The following is a 17,579-nucleotide window of genomic DNA, read 5'->3' as shown; positions in this document are numbered from 1 at the left end:
AAAAGGAATATTTTTATTGATATCTTATCTTTGCAAAAGCGACGTATGCCTTATAAGTGTATTTGTATCTTCTGGTAAAGTACCATTTACATGGTTAAATGTTTAACATTGGTTCATTTAACATTTTTACAGCAAGGTTACAAATCGACCATGGTTTTTTTGAAATACTTTATCGCCAAGAAACTTCTGAAGGATGTTGAATCACTTCCGGAAAGTAACAGTTCCATGTCAAGCAGCTTTAGGAATGACGCTAAAGAAGAATATGAAAATGATGACGTCGCACAAAGTAACGTCTCTAGGGGAATGATGAATTAGACGCCAGAGTCGGCGCCCTTGCCAAGACTAGCAATATAAATCCTGATAGTTTGTACCGTAAGGAAGAATGTGTTTGACGGACTGTTTTCTTTTCTAGAATGTATATTTTTGAAGCTTTGGTATAGGATGTCGTTTTTTTTTGTAATCAGTTCATTTTTTTCTGAAAATGATGAATAAAGAATCATTTTGTACAATTAAGAACTATTATTCAGTTGTTAACTTTCAAAAACCTCGGTCAAACAATATCTTATGAATCTTGTGTCCTTAGAGTATGATCATAAACTCCTCAATGTTTGGCTGCCTCAGAATTACTGAGTTAATTTTAACCAAAATTTACAAAGAGTATTATTGGATTAAGGGAATTCAAGTTTGTTAAAATGAAAGACCACACTCCGTTTTACGGGGAAGATATTAATGAAAGGATCCAAATTTTCTTTGAAATGCGACCTTTATGATAATTAAAGTACATTGTTTTAACAAGCATACGATTTCAAAAAAAAAAAAATAAAAAATAAAAGATTAAAACAACTTTTATTTAATGACAAACACAGCAAACTTCAAAACGAAAAATCATACTTTCAGACGAAATTTCCAATAACAGCAGTCATTTACTTTTTGAATTCTGTATAGTACAGAAAGCCTTAGATCTCCTTGTTAAACATTGAGATGGCGAGGTTGATCAATTGTTGACACACCTTTCCATGAGATGGCATTCCATGTAAAATTATGCAATGCCCTTTATCACCAAATGCATTCACATGGACCGATCGGCGCTGTCAATTCCTCGGAAGTAACTCCTGGTCATGAAGTTGAAATTATAAAATAAGAAAGAAAAAAACAACAACGAAATATAACTATTAACAATTTTAACTACTTAATTTTAGGACGCTGGTGGTTGGATGGTGGTTGCAATGTTTCTTGCAGCGGTTGATAAAGGATAAATAAGAGTTAATCATGCTCACAAATTAACATTGTGTTCTTGAAAATTCTGAAAATAATAAATGAGGGACGTTCTAGGGGTTAATTAAAAAGAATGACCGAAGGTTAACCTGATTTATCCTTACGAGATAAAACCTTCTTTCATCTTACCATAATTCAACACCTAACCCTCCATCTAATTCTTACCTAGTCAGCTCTAGTCCAAACATCTGAACTTCCGCATCATAAATAACCTTATTTGAAGTGTGTAAAGACAACACAATGGTACATGCATGTCAACTTGCGTAAAACAAATTCATGGTGTTAGAATGTCCAAGGGGTTCTTAGTAAATGCGCCCCAATATACTATGATTGTTTTTACTTGAATGTGGATTTAACATAACATTTAACCTCAAAAGAGGAAAACACCAACACTTTGTTTTGATTTAATGGTTCATTGCAGCTATTAAACACGATCTAAAGACTAACACGAATTCAAATTTGGCATTTAATCAGTAAATTATGAATTATTGTTGTTGTAATTAAATGTACATTATGTTGTGATATATTTAAGTTCTAACATATAAGCTCACTTTACTTTTTGTCTGCCGTACGTCCGTCCGTCAAATATATTACGACATTGATTTATGATCTTAAGTGACCTCCGGTCATGTCATGGATATATAAATAAAAAAAACAATTGGATTTATTTTCTTATCTTCACTGGTTAGAGAGTTCCATAAGTGCTAATCAATACGTATACACTCATTTTGGAGAACTTTATTTGGGTAACTCCAGGTCTTTGTTGAGCGTTGGTTCATAAAACCGGAAGTAGTAAATAGTTCTTATTAAAACTTGAAACATATGTTTATTACTTCTTTTTAAATAGTGTGTCTTTTAAAATTCCTAAGGTTTTTATTTTTCAATCCCTCCGCTTTCCTATATCTCAAAAACAGTAGGATATAGAAAAATGACTACGCCTATGATTTTGTATAGATTAATCACAGCGAGTAGTGGTGCAATGTAATGATGTTTTGCTAGTTGCATGCAGTTAAGAACTGGTTGCTTGAAAAACGAATAACGATTTATGATCAATGATTATTAATAGTCTCTTTATGGCCCTTTAGATTTGTTATAACAGTAACTGAGTTTTCTCTTGTTTTTTGTTTCATTGTTGATAACAAAGGACTCCTTTTTTATTATGCGAAGTAGTTTTGGAAAAGAAAGTTTACAATACTAATTTAATAAGTCAAATTTTAAGCAATGGAAAAAATATGACATGAAATCTTTTGATGGTTTTGAAAAATACAAGTAAAAACACAATAACTTTAGTAATAAATCAAAATAAAAGACAACCTATTTTCATATGATATTTTTATTACTAATTTTACATCTTGAACCTCTTTCTGACTCGTTTTTCTCTCTTGTAATTGTATTTTTTTTTCTCAAAAACTTCCAGTTCGGAAGGGAAATTATCAGCGAGATATCTTCCCTCAAATCGCAGACTTCTGTTCAATCGGCCCAGCTCGTTAGCATTATAGCCAATCAGGAAAGCAGGGCGCTTAATTAAATCCACTGGATGAATTGTACTATCTCCAAGTATATCTGAGATATTGAACCAATAAAAGAAATCATGAAATGAACATGCAATGTGAATTTAAAAAAAAAATGTATAGATAAGATAAGTCAGAGTTTAAGGAGGCGGATTGGGTTTTTTTGCAAAAAAAAAAATACATTTGCAAAACTCTTTAACTTTTAACTATATGTCATTGAAACAAACTCTAGTTTATTTACGAAGTTTCAAGAAAATCGACTGTCTGGTTCTTTTTAGGGACCATCTTACAATGTAAATAGAAGCACATTTACTATAGAAATATATAGAAATATGTTATTCTCCGCAATTCGAAGCAGATTAAAAAATACTACAATATTTTATTTCTCAAATTGTTATATATGATTAATGATATGATTTCCTGTCTTACATGTATATGTAAAAAATACTAAATTCAACCGTCTGGTTTTTAGAGGGGGCTATCTCAAAATATTAAAATGCACCAAATTTTGCTATATATTTTGAGCATTACGAATTATGATTGGTATAATGTATTCATTTAAAAGTCTAGGAAAATGTCCTCGAGAATAGCATCATTCTGTGTATCAAATTCCAACAGCGTACAACTTTTACTTTTTAGCTCACCTGAGCTGAAAGCTCAAGTGAGCTATTCTGATCACATTTTGTCCGTCGTCCATCTGTCCATCTGTCCGTCTGTAAACTTTTTACATTTTGAACTTCTTCTCTAAAACCGCTTATCCAATTTCAACCAAATTTGGCGCAAAGCATCCTTATGGTAGGGCGAATATAAATTGCAGAAATAAAAGTCCGATCTGTATTCAAAGCGGAGAAAACCTTGAAACTGTACAAAAAGGGGGGTGCATTTTTAAAAATCTTCTTCTCAAGAACTACTGAATCCAATTCAACGTAGTTTAGCATAAATTATCCTTATGGGAAGGAAAATATAAATTGCAAAAATTAAGTGATAATTCTGATTCAAATCTGAGTTATTACGAAAATAATAATAAAGGAAAGGCGTGTTTCAATCAGTTTTATAGCCTCGGGTTCGGCATCCGGTAAAATGGGTAGGCAAGACTGGGCCTGGGCAAAACATAAGATTGACAGTTATTAATCTGCCAATCTTATTAAAATTTCAGGATATTTGATGGACCAGTATATTTGTATTCGCTGTAAATATTGCTGCAAAATAATGCGTATTTGGAATTGACGATTGCCGATCTGCCCGGCCTTTATTTTGCCACGGCCCGGGTTAGCATACCCATTTTTACCAAGACTCGTATTCCATACTTCTAAAACGAGGTTCTTTGTTTAAAGCAGCCATGACATTATACGAAAAAGGGTCGATCTGACTATGATGAATTTGCTTGTTGTGCAACAGTTTGCGTATGAAGGAAAATTTTTGAAACATGCAAACTATATTGGTGCCGATTTTATGAAGTAGACTGAGGCTAAATATTTCAATGCGTTGACAGTTTTCACACATGACGTTGGTGTTAGCTTGTTCTGATTTTCGTTTCGTTTTCATTATTTATGCTTTGTAACCTGGGAACTATCGTCTGTAATTCGTGATTTTTACGTATCAAATCAAACAGAGACTTCGGTAAATCAAACAGTTAACTGTTTACCTGCGCAAATGAAGCAAAATCTGATGTATCAAAAAAGTACTGAAATACAATTCATTCTATCGGTAATTCGGCATTATCTTTTGCGTAATGGTAGATTAATGCAATAGGTTTTGTTAAGATGCTTGGCATTTTCTCGAGTTAATTCAGTTTAAATACAGTTTGATACCGCTGACGGAAATATGTAGGTATATATTCATGTATATATATGATTCATTTCAAAAAAATAAATTGTGTTCTTTATTTTTTATAGTGCATGTTTCTTGTGTTTAATTGTTTTCAAATTCTATTTACTAACCATATTTGAGTGTTAAGCTTCGAATTATAAGCAAGATACAGAGATTGGCTCACAATTCTATGTTTGTACACAGATCTTAAAAACTAAAGATTAAAAAAGTAAAAAAAATTGTCAATACTTTTAAAGAAAATTTTCAAAGTCTGTTTTTCCAGAAACCAACTTTGACAACTTATTGTATTGTAAACTTAACCTTTTTTCGTAATTATTACTCCTACTGTACATGTGATCCTTGACTGTGTTTGTGTACATTTGTATAAACTGATTTTGAACCTCAAATACCAGTGACCTGGTCTTGAGTGAATAAAAGAAATGAGAATTTTAGGCCATTCTATTTAGGTAATACCAAGTTAAAAATCTTAAGCTGAATGTAATAAACTCATGTGAACAAAATATTACTCAAACCTAGGCGAACTGTGAGCTCTGTATCTTGCTTATAATTCTACGATTGACGCTGAAATTTTGGTTGAACATTAGAAATTCTATATGAATTAGAATATGTTAAATACTTGTACAAACAAAATAAAAGAATGATATTCTGTATATACCTACTCTCTGGGGCCCCCTCTTTATACAATAAATAATGTGAAATCTACATCAATTTTGATAGTTTTTCAGACACGAGTAAATAAAAACGACATCTTTAAAACAGTTTCCATAGTTCTGACACATTTCTGTTGCGGGGATAAAGTAATTATTGCTATTCCTAAGAAAATATCACAGTGGAAAATTATCTTGGTTTGTACGCGAGGTAAATAACAGTCAATTAGTTTATAATGGAGAAGACAAATTAAATTTTTGAATGTTTTTAATTTAAGAAATTGAGCACATTGAGGTACAATTTTCTTTTTCACATCTATACATGTAGGATTTTTAAAATAAAAAACTATTATATTTTTTTTTGAAAATACAATAACTAATAAGTAGTTAATGTAAAAAATGTACCTATATGCTCTCATATATTTTGATCGCTTTACAAAGTGGGGGGGGGGGGGGGCAGAACGAAAATATAGGGAATTGGAAGTTAACAACTTAAAAGTGAACCCCTACCAAATGTTTAGTTTTATATCTTGCGTGGGATTTTCTTAATCTGGTAAAAAATAGTATTTCATGAAGGTACAATGTCAAAGATTACGTGTATGCAAAAATAAGTGTAAAATTCGAATACTTTACAATATTTATTTTTTGTTATTCTACCGAGGGACCATATGGCACAATATCTTTTGAACGCCCATTGTTGCTCAGGTGAGCGATGTGGCCCCATGGGCCTCTTGTTCTTTTATGTTATTTCTTATAACGTACTCCTAATACGCTTCATTTTATCACAACGTCATAATAGCGCAATGGCAGGCTCCCCTACTGCACAACGGACAAAAATGAAACATTTCCTTAATAAATCGAAAAAAAAAATATCTGTATTTTGTGTATTGCGTTCAATTTTATAAATGACATCGAAACAATTTCATAAAAAGTATAAATCCACTGTGATATATAAAAATGCGCAAAAACATGCAATATGAAAACGAAAGTCAGCCTCCTTTAACCACTATCTGATCCCAATTCCATAAAACTAGTGCATTCAAAACATATTCTATATTAACATTTTAAAGGAACTACTTTATTACATATTGTTTATTATGCTAACAAATTTATGTGATTTGTTAATTTTTGATACAATATCTAAGTGGCAAGCTCTAAAACAGGGGGATCTGCAAGGATTAATATACAAAAATAAAAATATAAGTAATAAGCAATGATTATTTAGTGAACATGGCGTTATAAATAGCAACTATTCTGCTGGCATATTATCCATGATGCGGCGCTACCGCGCATCATGAAATATGCCAGCAAAGCAATTGCTATTCACAACACCATGTTCACTAAATAACGGTGTTTATCACTTAAATAACAAACATTAATTCAAATCTGGAAATGTGCTTTTGTAGGACGAATTGGAGTGAAGATCTCTGGAGTCAACTCTAGATCTAGGCCAACAGATAATGTGCCCGAGCTTTATAGATTACACGATTTTAATTAAACACACACACACATATATATATATATATATATATATAGACTCGCACATCAACACGATTGCATATTCGGATTTACAAGTTTACATGTCTGGATTTTTTTAACACAATTACCTTCCATAGAAATCGGCTAGATGTTGAAAATACGAAGTTCCAGCGATAATAAGATGGAATCAGTCTAAAATGCTAAGAGTTTTCCGTATCCGCCTTTGATACTCCTAGTTACAGTTCCATTTAAACTGGGTTACGTCTTAAGTCACCCCGAGTGCAGCCGGAATACGACCAACATTTACTTACGGGAAGTACTTGTTATTCATAATGTAATATGACAAAAACCGGATATTTTGTCAAATGAGACCTAGCTTGGTCAGCAGATAAGGTACATAATTATGTAGGTGAACAGTGCAGGACAGTTGTTTTCCCAATTACTTTACAAATCCCGCATACCTATATTTCATACAAGTCTTTTCAGATCACATGTTTGTGAGCGTAACAATACAAATGACAAATTCTTTGAGGTAAGATTTAAATTTATTGATATAAAGTTTGTCAAGAAGTTGGTTTGTACAATGTACATGTATTTTTATGAAAAACTAATGTTGACAAGTTTTAGTAGTGATCAATCAAACTTCGTTTTTTTTTTAAAATTAATGCATGTACTTCAATGTTCGACTAATCTTTTTCTATTTATTTTTCAAAGCAAATGTGTCAAAAAACGTGCTTATGAGAAGAAAAAAGATCCATTTTACAAGAATTCAGCGATGAAAAATTAGACGACATAATTTTGTTATTTCTGAGATAATCTCGTACTATTACTTTCCAATGTAGAATTTTTTTTATCCTTTTAATTAATTGATGTTTGTGGGAAAGAACACTATTAAATGTAAATACTAGTGTATATTCTAGACCATCGATATTCACAATTAGGTAATGCATTTCACCCTATGATCCTCAAATTATGAAGTAGTACTTTAGCTGCTAGTATAGTTTTATTCGTGTTTCTTGTAGAATATTTAACTTAGAATATGGTTCAATTTCAGATTTTAAAGTTGTCAGAAGGCCTTTTAAATTTATTGACCGCTAAAGAAAATGGGGAACGTCTTTGGAAAAAAAATCGAAACGGATCCAGGAGATATTCAATACAAAGAAATTTTGGAGGCTAGAAAGCGTTATCTTGACGAACAGTTCATACAAGATGTCGAAGACGAACTAGAAAAAGAGACACCTGATGACACTGGAAACACAGGTCATTTTTGTTTTCTTTCTTCGATAGTGTTAGCTATTCATTTTACATGTATTAACTACCCTTAACACACATTATAATTATAGGATAATGCATAAAGCCGTAAATAAAAAATAGAGGCGATCAGCCTCCTAAGTATTATACAATAAAATATGTCCATGATTTATCTTATATAAAATGAAAAAAATCTACTTATCATTTAATGGAGAAACTTCACAATAAAATTATTTTGTCCCTTTTCTTGTTTTTTTTGGAAGTGCTAATCTGTTTTTTTCTAACTTTGTTTTAAAAATTATATTCCTCAACACACTGTTATTTTCATTTGTTCTGTTTTTTAGGTGTCAATCGCAAATCGCCATCTATTTTAAACGAGATTGAAATAAAAGCCATGAGTATTAATCCTAAAGACCATAGTTACCCTTTTGAGAACCTTGTTTTTGAAGGAGGTGGTGCCAAGGGATATGCGTACTCAGGCGCTATCAAGGTACAAGAATATATTGTGAATTTGCATTGCAACACTATTCTTATGGTGTATCAACATTTTTGCCTTGCTCAGTTGCTATTCAAAAGGATATGGACATGTTTCTCAGACCTATCAAACAACGCTTTAAAAAATACAGTGTGTATAATGACTTAAACTAATAATTTACCAAATATAGAATTTTTACCAATTTCAACATATTTTATGTATCAGATGAAAAGGGGAATTAAGCGTTGGACCAATACATGGAAGTTGAGTTTTTCTTCCGTTCCATATAGCCACTCAGCGCAGGGAAATAAAAAAAAATGCAGCTTGGCATATATCATGAGCCAGTGGTTCTCTGTGAAACCTGATGTCTTCAAGAATTATATCTAAAGATGCACTCTTTAAAAGTGCATATTTCATACTGCAGACATCAAATAATTTCAAACTATTTTTTCTTGTCAGTGTGTCAATCCTACTATAACCTTTTTAGATAGCAATTGCAATCGCGTGACACTCAAATTAATGTCCAAAACAGTTTGGTTTGTTTACATGTGTAAGTTCTTGTGAAAGATAGATGATGACATAATGCGTGAATCCTTTCATATGATGAATATTTCTTCTTATTTCAGTTGTCATGGTAAAAAAGTGAAACATTTGTTTTGAGTCACCGTGTCAGTTTACATGTAACAACAACAAACAAGAAGAATAGAGATACTGTAGTTGAAAAAAATGTAATGCTTCAATCTGTGCAAAGATGTAGCAGGTGATGAAAACATATTTTACCTTGCTCATAGTAATGATGCACGTACACGACGTAGCATATCAAATAGGCCCCGAATAACCACTGTGTAACGATCTACTGGGGTAGATCAAAGATTTTTTAAGAAAATGAGATTGATAAAAAAAGTGTTGTTGTCGTATTATACATGTATTTAATAGTACGTCAGTAGCACAGGCATATTCTAAAACTGAATGTGCTTTTTTAAATTGCACAATGTGAATTTTTCACCGAAATGTTTTGTATATGTTGTACTTAGTGCACAAACTAAACTGCATTAAATGTTTGTACATACAGGATGTTTGTCTTCATTTGGTAGGCTTTGGAGGAACTTGGACTAGTCAGTCAGATCAGAAGATTTGCTGGAGTTAGCGCAGGCGCAATGACAGCTTCCCTTTTGGCCGTGGGATACGATTTGGAAGAATTCCAAGACATAATGGGTCAAGATTTGTCTTCAATAGTATTAGGTAAAAAGAGATACACATGTATATTAACTATCGAATATTTTCTCCATGCCTTATAAAAGAATTGATGCAAGAACATTTTGTAATTAATCATTAGTTTTGATGTTACAGATATTTCAAAGTTGTCACAGATTCAATATTCTAGACAAATATCAAATGATAATATGGGAGATCTATACTTGTTCCTTACCTAACGATTGGATATGATATGCCCTGTTCCCCTAATTTTCTAGGACACGTTATAGTTTTATAGAATATACTTGTCAGATGCCAAGTGTGGAATACTTAGTCTTCTGCCGAATCTACTGACTGGATACGGATGGAATCCTGGTAATAGATTCTACAACTGGTTCGGGGAACTGTTGGAAAAAAAGATGGGCAACAAAGACGTAACTTTTGACGAGGTTCCTTGCTTTTGTTTTCATCAAGTGTACATAATTGAATATTAAACTTGTGTTTTAAATAATTCAAAACTGAGACGTCACAAATACGACGAGGAACTGCAATTTCAACAAGTTTTAATTTACCAAAGTAGTAAACCAAATGTACAATTTATTAATAATAAAAAAACACGGCTCAAAATAATATTTCTTGTGTTTAGTTTGAACTGTAGCATTTTTCTTTCATTATTATTTCTAAGTATATAAATATATACAAAATTAACATTTCATTATAAATATATATAAATTTTTTAAAGCATTTTTATTATTATGGTTTCTGAATATATATATTTTTTAAGCATTATAGAAAGACTGGGCTAGAGCTTTGTATCATTGTGACTAATGTTAACCTTATGAGAGAGGAATATTGTCACGTAAAGACTACACCGTCTATGTCCATCAGAACTGCCGTACGGATGTCTATTGCACTACCAGGTAATATTCAGTATAATGTCATTCACTGTATTTTTTTTATTTTTTTTTTTTATTTTTTTTTTGATCGTTGTGATGATAGATATGAATTTAAAAGAATTAAAATTCGATTGTTTTCTTTTAACATTTAAGAGTTAGAAAGGGGGTGTTGATGATGATATTATGGCACAAGGAAAATAATATTGTTTTCATAAAAAAAATGTTTGAAACATTCAAAGATTAGAAGAAAATATGTAGAAGAACAGTTTTTTAAATATATTTATGATCATAACACTTTATGGGATTTCCAAATAACAACACCAAGTGTTGGAATTATTACAACTGATTTTGAACGATCGTGCTTAATTATTCGGTTATATTTTTCAATATCGTTTCATCCATATGATCTTTATGTTGTTTTATTCAATATATATATATATGTGAAAGAATATGACAATAAGAATAATTATTATTAAGAAAGAAAGAAAGAAAGATAGATAGGTAGATAGATAGATAGATAGATAGATAGATAGATAGATAGATAGATAGATAGATAGATAGATAGATAGATAGATAGATAAATAGATGGATAGATAGACGTATTTTCTTAAGCAGATGTATTACCCTATGGAGCTTCTTAATAGAAATGAAGAAATTGCGAAAAGCCTTTAAAACAGATACAATAATAAAATTCATAAAAATCCAGTATGCTTGTACATGTGGTTACAAGTATTCAAATTAATTATCATTTTGTGATAAAGGTCTCTTTCAACCAACACATTACACATGTAACGGAGAAACAAATACCTATGTAGACGGCGGATTAATTTGTAACTATCCCATCCACTGCTTCGACGGTGAGTAGGTTTACATAGATTCCATTAACACACGTTGTACGGTAAGAATGTAGGTAAATCATCAAGCTGTTATTTAAACACTGCTTGAAAATAATGCCTAGGTTGAGATAGAATAGAACATATGCTTGTAATCCTGAGAGAGTTGATAATTCTGTATAAGTAAAAAGTACCTATTTATCACTTAATAAGAATAAACACAGAAAAAAATTATTATAATAGCAAACCGTGAAACAATTTAGGTTATTACTCCATATAAATCATGTTTTTCTTTAAACTGATAATCATTTATTCATATTAGAGTTGTACTATATATTAAGAGTATTGTATAGTGACTCCAGTATCGCTACTTTAAAAACATACAATAGAATAATTATCATGGTGATTCCTGTATTCATATATTTTAGTAAACAATGCATGACATTTATTAAAAATGATAACGGCTTCAATTACTCTTCCGACAAGTTTTTACTGTAGATTCCTTATTTTACGCCAGTACTTAATTCCACGATTCAACGGTTTAGCATCAAATAGCGAGAATATGATAACGCGAACACAGAATTTTTATCATAATTCAAAATAGTTCAAATGTGTATAAAGATTAAAGCGAGATTTTAAAATCAGCGAGATAAGATTATCAAGATTTTGCGTGAATATTAATTTCTTGCATCTAATTAGGAATTCACAGTACATAGAACAAATCATATCATAGAACAGCGATAATGCAGTTATAATTCAGGTACTTTACTTACAGGATGGTGGCTCTCGATGGATTCAAAAGATAGTTTTTTAGAAAAACTCAAAGCATTAGATGATCTACAAAACTTATTAGACCAACGGCAAAGGTTTGCCCTTGACCAGAAAGACCAAGCAAAGACGTTGGGCTTTGTTCTGGTATGAACTGTTGACATACTTCATTTCTAGTTTCATGTTCTATAATTGCAAAAAAAGAAAATGAAAAAAATTAAGCTTATCATATTTTTTATAAAACCAAATGTATACCATTTCGCATTATTTTTTTCACATCAAAGGAATCATTTATCCCTTCAAAAAATAAACGCTTAGCCTAGAACTATTAAAAACAAACACACACTTGTTCAAGATGCTCTATAGTGTTATTCCTCAAATCAAAACTTTTGAAAATCAGGATATACATTAATAAAAACTGTTTTTATTGATTTATAAACATTTGTTTAAAATTTTCGCATTTATCTCAATAATTCACATATTTTTTGAAACCAATATACCAGGTATCTCTATTAAAAAACAAGCAAAAACAAATAAAACACGTATAAAAAAAACCCAATTAAAACGAACACTCCAAAACTATAACGTTGAGAAGGTTTATAGAAAAAAGCCACGAAATTCTTTCTACTAGCATGTTTTAAATGGTATGTACGTTTATATATAATTTTTGGCATTTCTAATGATCATTTGTTTTTCATTAATCTTTTTTCTTGTGCTCTAGTACGCCGACTCTGAGACAGATATGTTCCGATTTATGTGTGAGAAGAGAATAGGTGTTCAACTTGATCCAATTCCCAACACTAAACTAGGAAGGTAAGAACGGAACGCATTTTAAAATAACATGCATTTATCACTGGTATCCCTAATTATATTAAGACTCAGTTATTCTATTGTAAATGAAGCTGTATAGAAAGATATAGGAAAATATTAACATTATTATGTTAGATAATGCATGTAGTTTGAAGCTTGGGAAATTATTTCTCAAAATTTAAAGTGAAATCTGATGGCTTTTATGTTTTCCATCAAGTATCTTTAATTTTGTATCCAAAAGATTCATGTAAGTCTTATATGCTAAAACAGAAACAGCTTCTTTTTATTCATTATTTGGAACTTGCCTTGCACATTAAAATTAGAATAGCATTTTTTAAGTGCATGCCATTGAACATAATGTTAGCAAGTTTTCCATGTATATTTCAGGTTTGTTATGAACTCACTTTGCGATTCAATGTTACAGGATAAAACTAAAACAAAAAAAGGATCAAGAAAAGGCTAAGAGAGAAGACAGACGAGTTGTAATGGCAGTGGATGAGTTTTTGAAAGTGAATTGCAATATTGTCTATAATGAAGGAATATATAACATATGAATTGACACAATTAGGAATGAATATTCCACTTTAATCGAGATTCAGTAAGATTCAAGAGAAGATTGCATTGGCTTCTGTTGCATAATGCTTAAAGTTAAAGCAATATAGTCCAAGGATAAATAGAGGTCTAGCAAGCAATTGCTGATACTCGGAATCAACGGTTCCATTAATTTTAACAGTATATCACTGTAATTAGGCCACTAAAAAGGTATATTTGAAGGACATAAAATAACTTATAATAAACCTAAAAATACCGAAATATATCAACTTAACATATCTCTACATGAAAACAGAACTTTGACAACAAATAAATAAAACACAATTTTATGCAAAGTATACAGTCATTTTTATTTTGAGGTTTTGAAGAAACACAATTTGGATAAAAACCACACCATTAACAGGACAGAGCTAGAAGCTGCTTTTAAATCTGTAGGTACAAACTATCACAATGTACTTTTGAGTGTTAAAAATTTCACTTTAATAAAGATTCATTTTCGTGTATACTCTCAACAACAAAAGCCACGAAAATTGGTTACTTGCGAGTATTGATGAAACTAGATTACGTTTAAAACAGTTTTATCTTTCTTTTAACGCAGATACCCTCCAAAGGAAACACTCATTATCATATTGTTTTAGTTTTCAATCTTTATGAACATATCTTTTTTCATAAACTGAAATTATATATTCCGTTAATTTTTGTAGGAGGAATTTTCTACGACGAGCTGTGAAATTCTTTTTGGAAAAGATTGCACAGTTCAGAATGCCTTTGATCTTCTGGACAAAGAAAAATCTGGCGAGGTTGGAAAATTAAATGTTTCCCGATATTTTTTTTTCAAAAGTGCAAGGTATTTTCAGACACAGGATATAGAGTAATTTAGTATTGATTCAAATTTTAAAAAAAATATATCAGACCAGTTTTAAAAACCTAAATAACGCTGTTTAACGAATTTGGAATGATTAATAGAAAATATGTCCAAACAATATATTAGATAGCCAAGAGGCATCATAGCAAATTTCAGGAATTAACACTGATTTCTTATTACAGATAGACTTTCGGGAGTTATTAAACTTTATGCATGGCACAGGTGTACAACTAATTGAGCGTTTTCTTGGCTACCAGAGGAAAAACGTTGATGGATTTTTTGACTTCTTTAGAACGATTCAAAGCGCCTTCAAAACAAACGTTCAACGGGCATTTGTCAGTGTAAGGTCCTCATCAGGTTACCTTCACATTTGGGTCATATTGTGGGATCATTAGAATTCGTGGTGGCTCAATTTTCGTGGTATTCGTGGGTAGCCATCGCCCATGAATTAACATCCTCAACGAAAGCTAATTATAAAAGATTTAGTTTACCTACTTAAACTAAAAACTGAAACATCCATGAAATTACATCCCCACGAATAAGCAAAAAACCCACAATCCACGAAAATTGGCCCCCACGAAATAAAATGATTCCACAGTATATATGCTGATAACGATTATGATTATATTCTTTACTTGCAAACGATTTTTACCCATCATGAATTCGCCCGGGCAAACTCGTGATTAAGGAGAGATCGTTTGAGACATTGGAATTCACTCAGTCTTAAATTCGGCCGTTGAAAAAGGCCGCTGATAAGAAGACAAAAGCGGTTAAATAAACCAGTGGCAAATGTTTCCCTATATACAGCAGATATTACCAATATTGTCCGACAATTTATCCCCAAACCCCGTGTCTTATGCTTTTTAAATAAAACTTGCCTTATTTAGAACTTCAAACATGTTGATTGATTCGAAATTTATAATTCATCTTTGATTTACAGCCTCAAGACTTGGATAGAACTGTTGGCATTAATACTGGCCACGTGGGACTCACTGATTTTAAATTGGAAGAAGAAGATATGAGATTTGTGATTGATGTTAGTTGATTTCGACTAAAATAATATTCATTTGGTTTCCTCAACCTTGTGAGTGAAATATTTTGGGATCAAGCTACTTAAATTGGAAGATTTCCAATGAAATCACAGTAAAGCGATTAAACTTTTTAATTTTTTTTTGCAAATACGAAAAAAATCATATAAGCGCTTTTACCATTTTATCAATCTGTTAAAGCTGACATGCATTCATAAATACGCATTATTTTCCTTTCATCTCCGGCTGCCACCGTATTAGTTTATCATTTCTATTGTAACGCTCGTCGCTACACACCACTATATAAGACCGAGATCACTATTTATGGTTCATTTTACCGGAACATATCGCATTGGATCAACGTATTATTAAACGCGTTTTGTAGAAGCTTTGACAACAAGAGCACTAGTACCAAATATCTAATGAAAAACAAACAAAATAAACTTAAATCCAGCCACAAAAATCATTGATCTTTGTAGAACGTTTCTTTGTGTCTTATTGTTATACCGTTGCGCTTGCGCAAACCACACCCATAACAAATCCTGCAGTGATAAAATGGACTTGAGATATATATATGTAGTACTTTTGCTTCTGTAAAAACTATGCTACATTGTTATTTTCTTGGATATTCTATCACTTATCAACTGTGCTGGGTGTAATGGGACCTGCATCTTTAATGTCATGTTGAAGTTAGGCACTCTGTATGAACGAGACATGTTTTTAATATGCAAGCAAAGAAACGCTGCACAACATGTGTCTGTGCAAATAATATGGATACCCTGGGAATTATTTCAAATAGATTTAATATATCATTTTCTATTTTGTATTGATGGAAGTTTTCTTTCCTTTTTTAATCAAACATTTACTACACTGTTGTTCGTTTATTTAGAAGTCCGTGCAATCTGAATGCCTCGATTGGAAAGCACCAGACCCTAACTTGCTCAATTGGTATATATACCCCAGTGGCAGTTAAGCGATAGAGACTAATATGGCCTCTTAATGCTTTTATGAATTCACGTCAGCTATTAGTAGCATTTAATTATCAGATATACTGAACATTAATCTATTAATCATTTTTACAGCAAGGTTACAAATCGACAATGACTTTTTTGAAATACTTTGCCGCCAAAGAAGAACTTCTGAAGAATGCTGACGAATCACTTCAAAAACGAATCCAGTCTAAATCTAGCACTTTGGAATATGAAGTCAAAGATTAGGATGAAATTGAAAACGACACACATGATGACTTCATTAAGGGAACCGAGTTAGATGCTATTGATGGTACCGTTGCTAACGCTAGTAATATAGGTCCTAATAGTGTGTATCATTTGACTGGCTTATTTTTACCCAAAAGAGATTTTTGGTTTCGGATGACGTTTACTCATTTAGAAAAGTTCGCTATTTAGATAATTATTTCAATATCTACCCAATTTATACGGGTATGATTTTTTTCTGGTTATATTACCTTATTTGACTGGCTTAAGATATGCATTTATATCGCATAACAAAACTTTTAACTACTTCACAATAAGACACTCCTGAACCCCTGTTCCAGGGGCCATGAATTTAGGTAGATAGCTTCATGGATAACATAACCATGCTTTAAGTGTTTCCCTAACATGTGTTGGAGTAGAGAAGAAGATTATTTGAAACTTGACCTTTTTATGCCTATTTGGTCCCGTCTATGAAGCGCGGGGGTAGTAAAGCCATGATTTTAACAATTAAGATTTCTCTTAACATAAAAATACTTCCCACCAAAATGGCATCAATTGGCGTTGTAGTTTTGAAGAAATTAAAACTGTAAAATTGTTAACAAAAGACGCACGACGATAGACGAAGACCAACTTGAATAGATAACATGAGTGACTTAGACGACATAAAAAAAACTAGATTTAATAAACATTAATAATCTTTGAAAATCTAATTGAGAGAAAAAACCATAAGCATGAAATGTATAATGTCGATCTAACATAATAGCATAAAATGTGTGCAGTTAATTGTTGAACTGTCTATTCATTGTGTTCAAATCTCTATTATTAAACAAATATTTATATCGCAAAATTGTGCATTATCTCTTAATGTAATTGAAAATCAAACTTCCTCTTTATTAATGGGGATGTTTGGCAATCTTATATGTACACATTTGAATAAAAATGTAACATTTC

At 31.5% G+C, this 17,579-nt stretch overlaps 2 protein-coding genes across 7 annotated transcripts in view; both read left to right on the top strand.

Annotated features, from left to right (window-relative positions):
• The window catches only part of LOC128162942 (uncharacterized), a 23,834-nt gene extending 17,022 nt beyond the window's left edge, over window positions 1–6,812 (top strand). Inside the window, exons 16-17 of one of the 4 annotated variants that reach the window (XR_008240740.1) lie at window positions 133–372; window positions 6,670–6,812. Coding sequence is in view for 3 of the 4 variants with exons in the window: in XM_052826376.1 (XP_052682336.1) it covers window positions 133–315 (183 nt within the window). In the remaining variant the exon portion in view is untranslated. Of the gene's footprint in view, window positions 1–132; window positions 1,577–6,669 lie in introns of those variants that run through there. The other 3 variants (XM_052826376.1, XM_052826374.1, XM_052826375.1) reach the window with 3 other exon arrangements.
• LOC128162945 (uncharacterized) lies at window positions 6,807–17,579 on the top strand. Of its 3 annotated transcripts, XM_052826378.1 has the most exons (15): window positions 6,807–8,002; window positions 8,338–8,483; window positions 9,563–9,710; window positions 9,975–10,111; window positions 10,447–10,582; window positions 11,320–11,415; window positions 12,167–12,306; window positions 12,881–12,972; window positions 13,394–13,478; window positions 13,881–13,952; window positions 14,226–14,321; window positions 14,569–14,727; window positions 15,327–15,422; window positions 16,304–16,362; window positions 16,497–17,579. In XM_052826378.1, the coding sequence occupies exons 1-15, from the start codon at window positions 7,846–7,848 to the stop codon at window positions 16,516–16,518; spliced, it is 1,641 nt and encodes a 546-aa protein (XP_052682338.1). In that variant the 5' UTR covers window positions 6,807–7,845; the 3' UTR covers window positions 16,519–17,579. The 3 variants fall into 3 exon arrangements, with proteins under 3 accessions (XP_052682338.1, XP_052682339.1, XP_052682337.1); XM_052826379.1 differs by lacking the exon at window positions 16,304–16,362 and having other exon boundaries at window positions 6,809–8,002; window positions 15,327–15,470; window positions 16,497–16,637; XM_052826377.1 differs by lacking the exon at window positions 16,304–16,362 and having other exon boundaries at window positions 6,811–8,002.

Source organism: Crassostrea angulata, chromosome 9 (assembly GCF_025612915.1).
Source record: "Crassostrea angulata isolate pt1a10 chromosome 9, ASM2561291v2, whole genome shotgun sequence".
Taxonomy (NCBI): Eukaryota; Metazoa; Mollusca; class Bivalvia; order Ostreida; family Ostreidae; genus Magallana; species Magallana angulata.
Note: the sequence above shows the minus strand (reverse complement) of the source record. Positions and strands in the feature narration are given on the sequence as shown.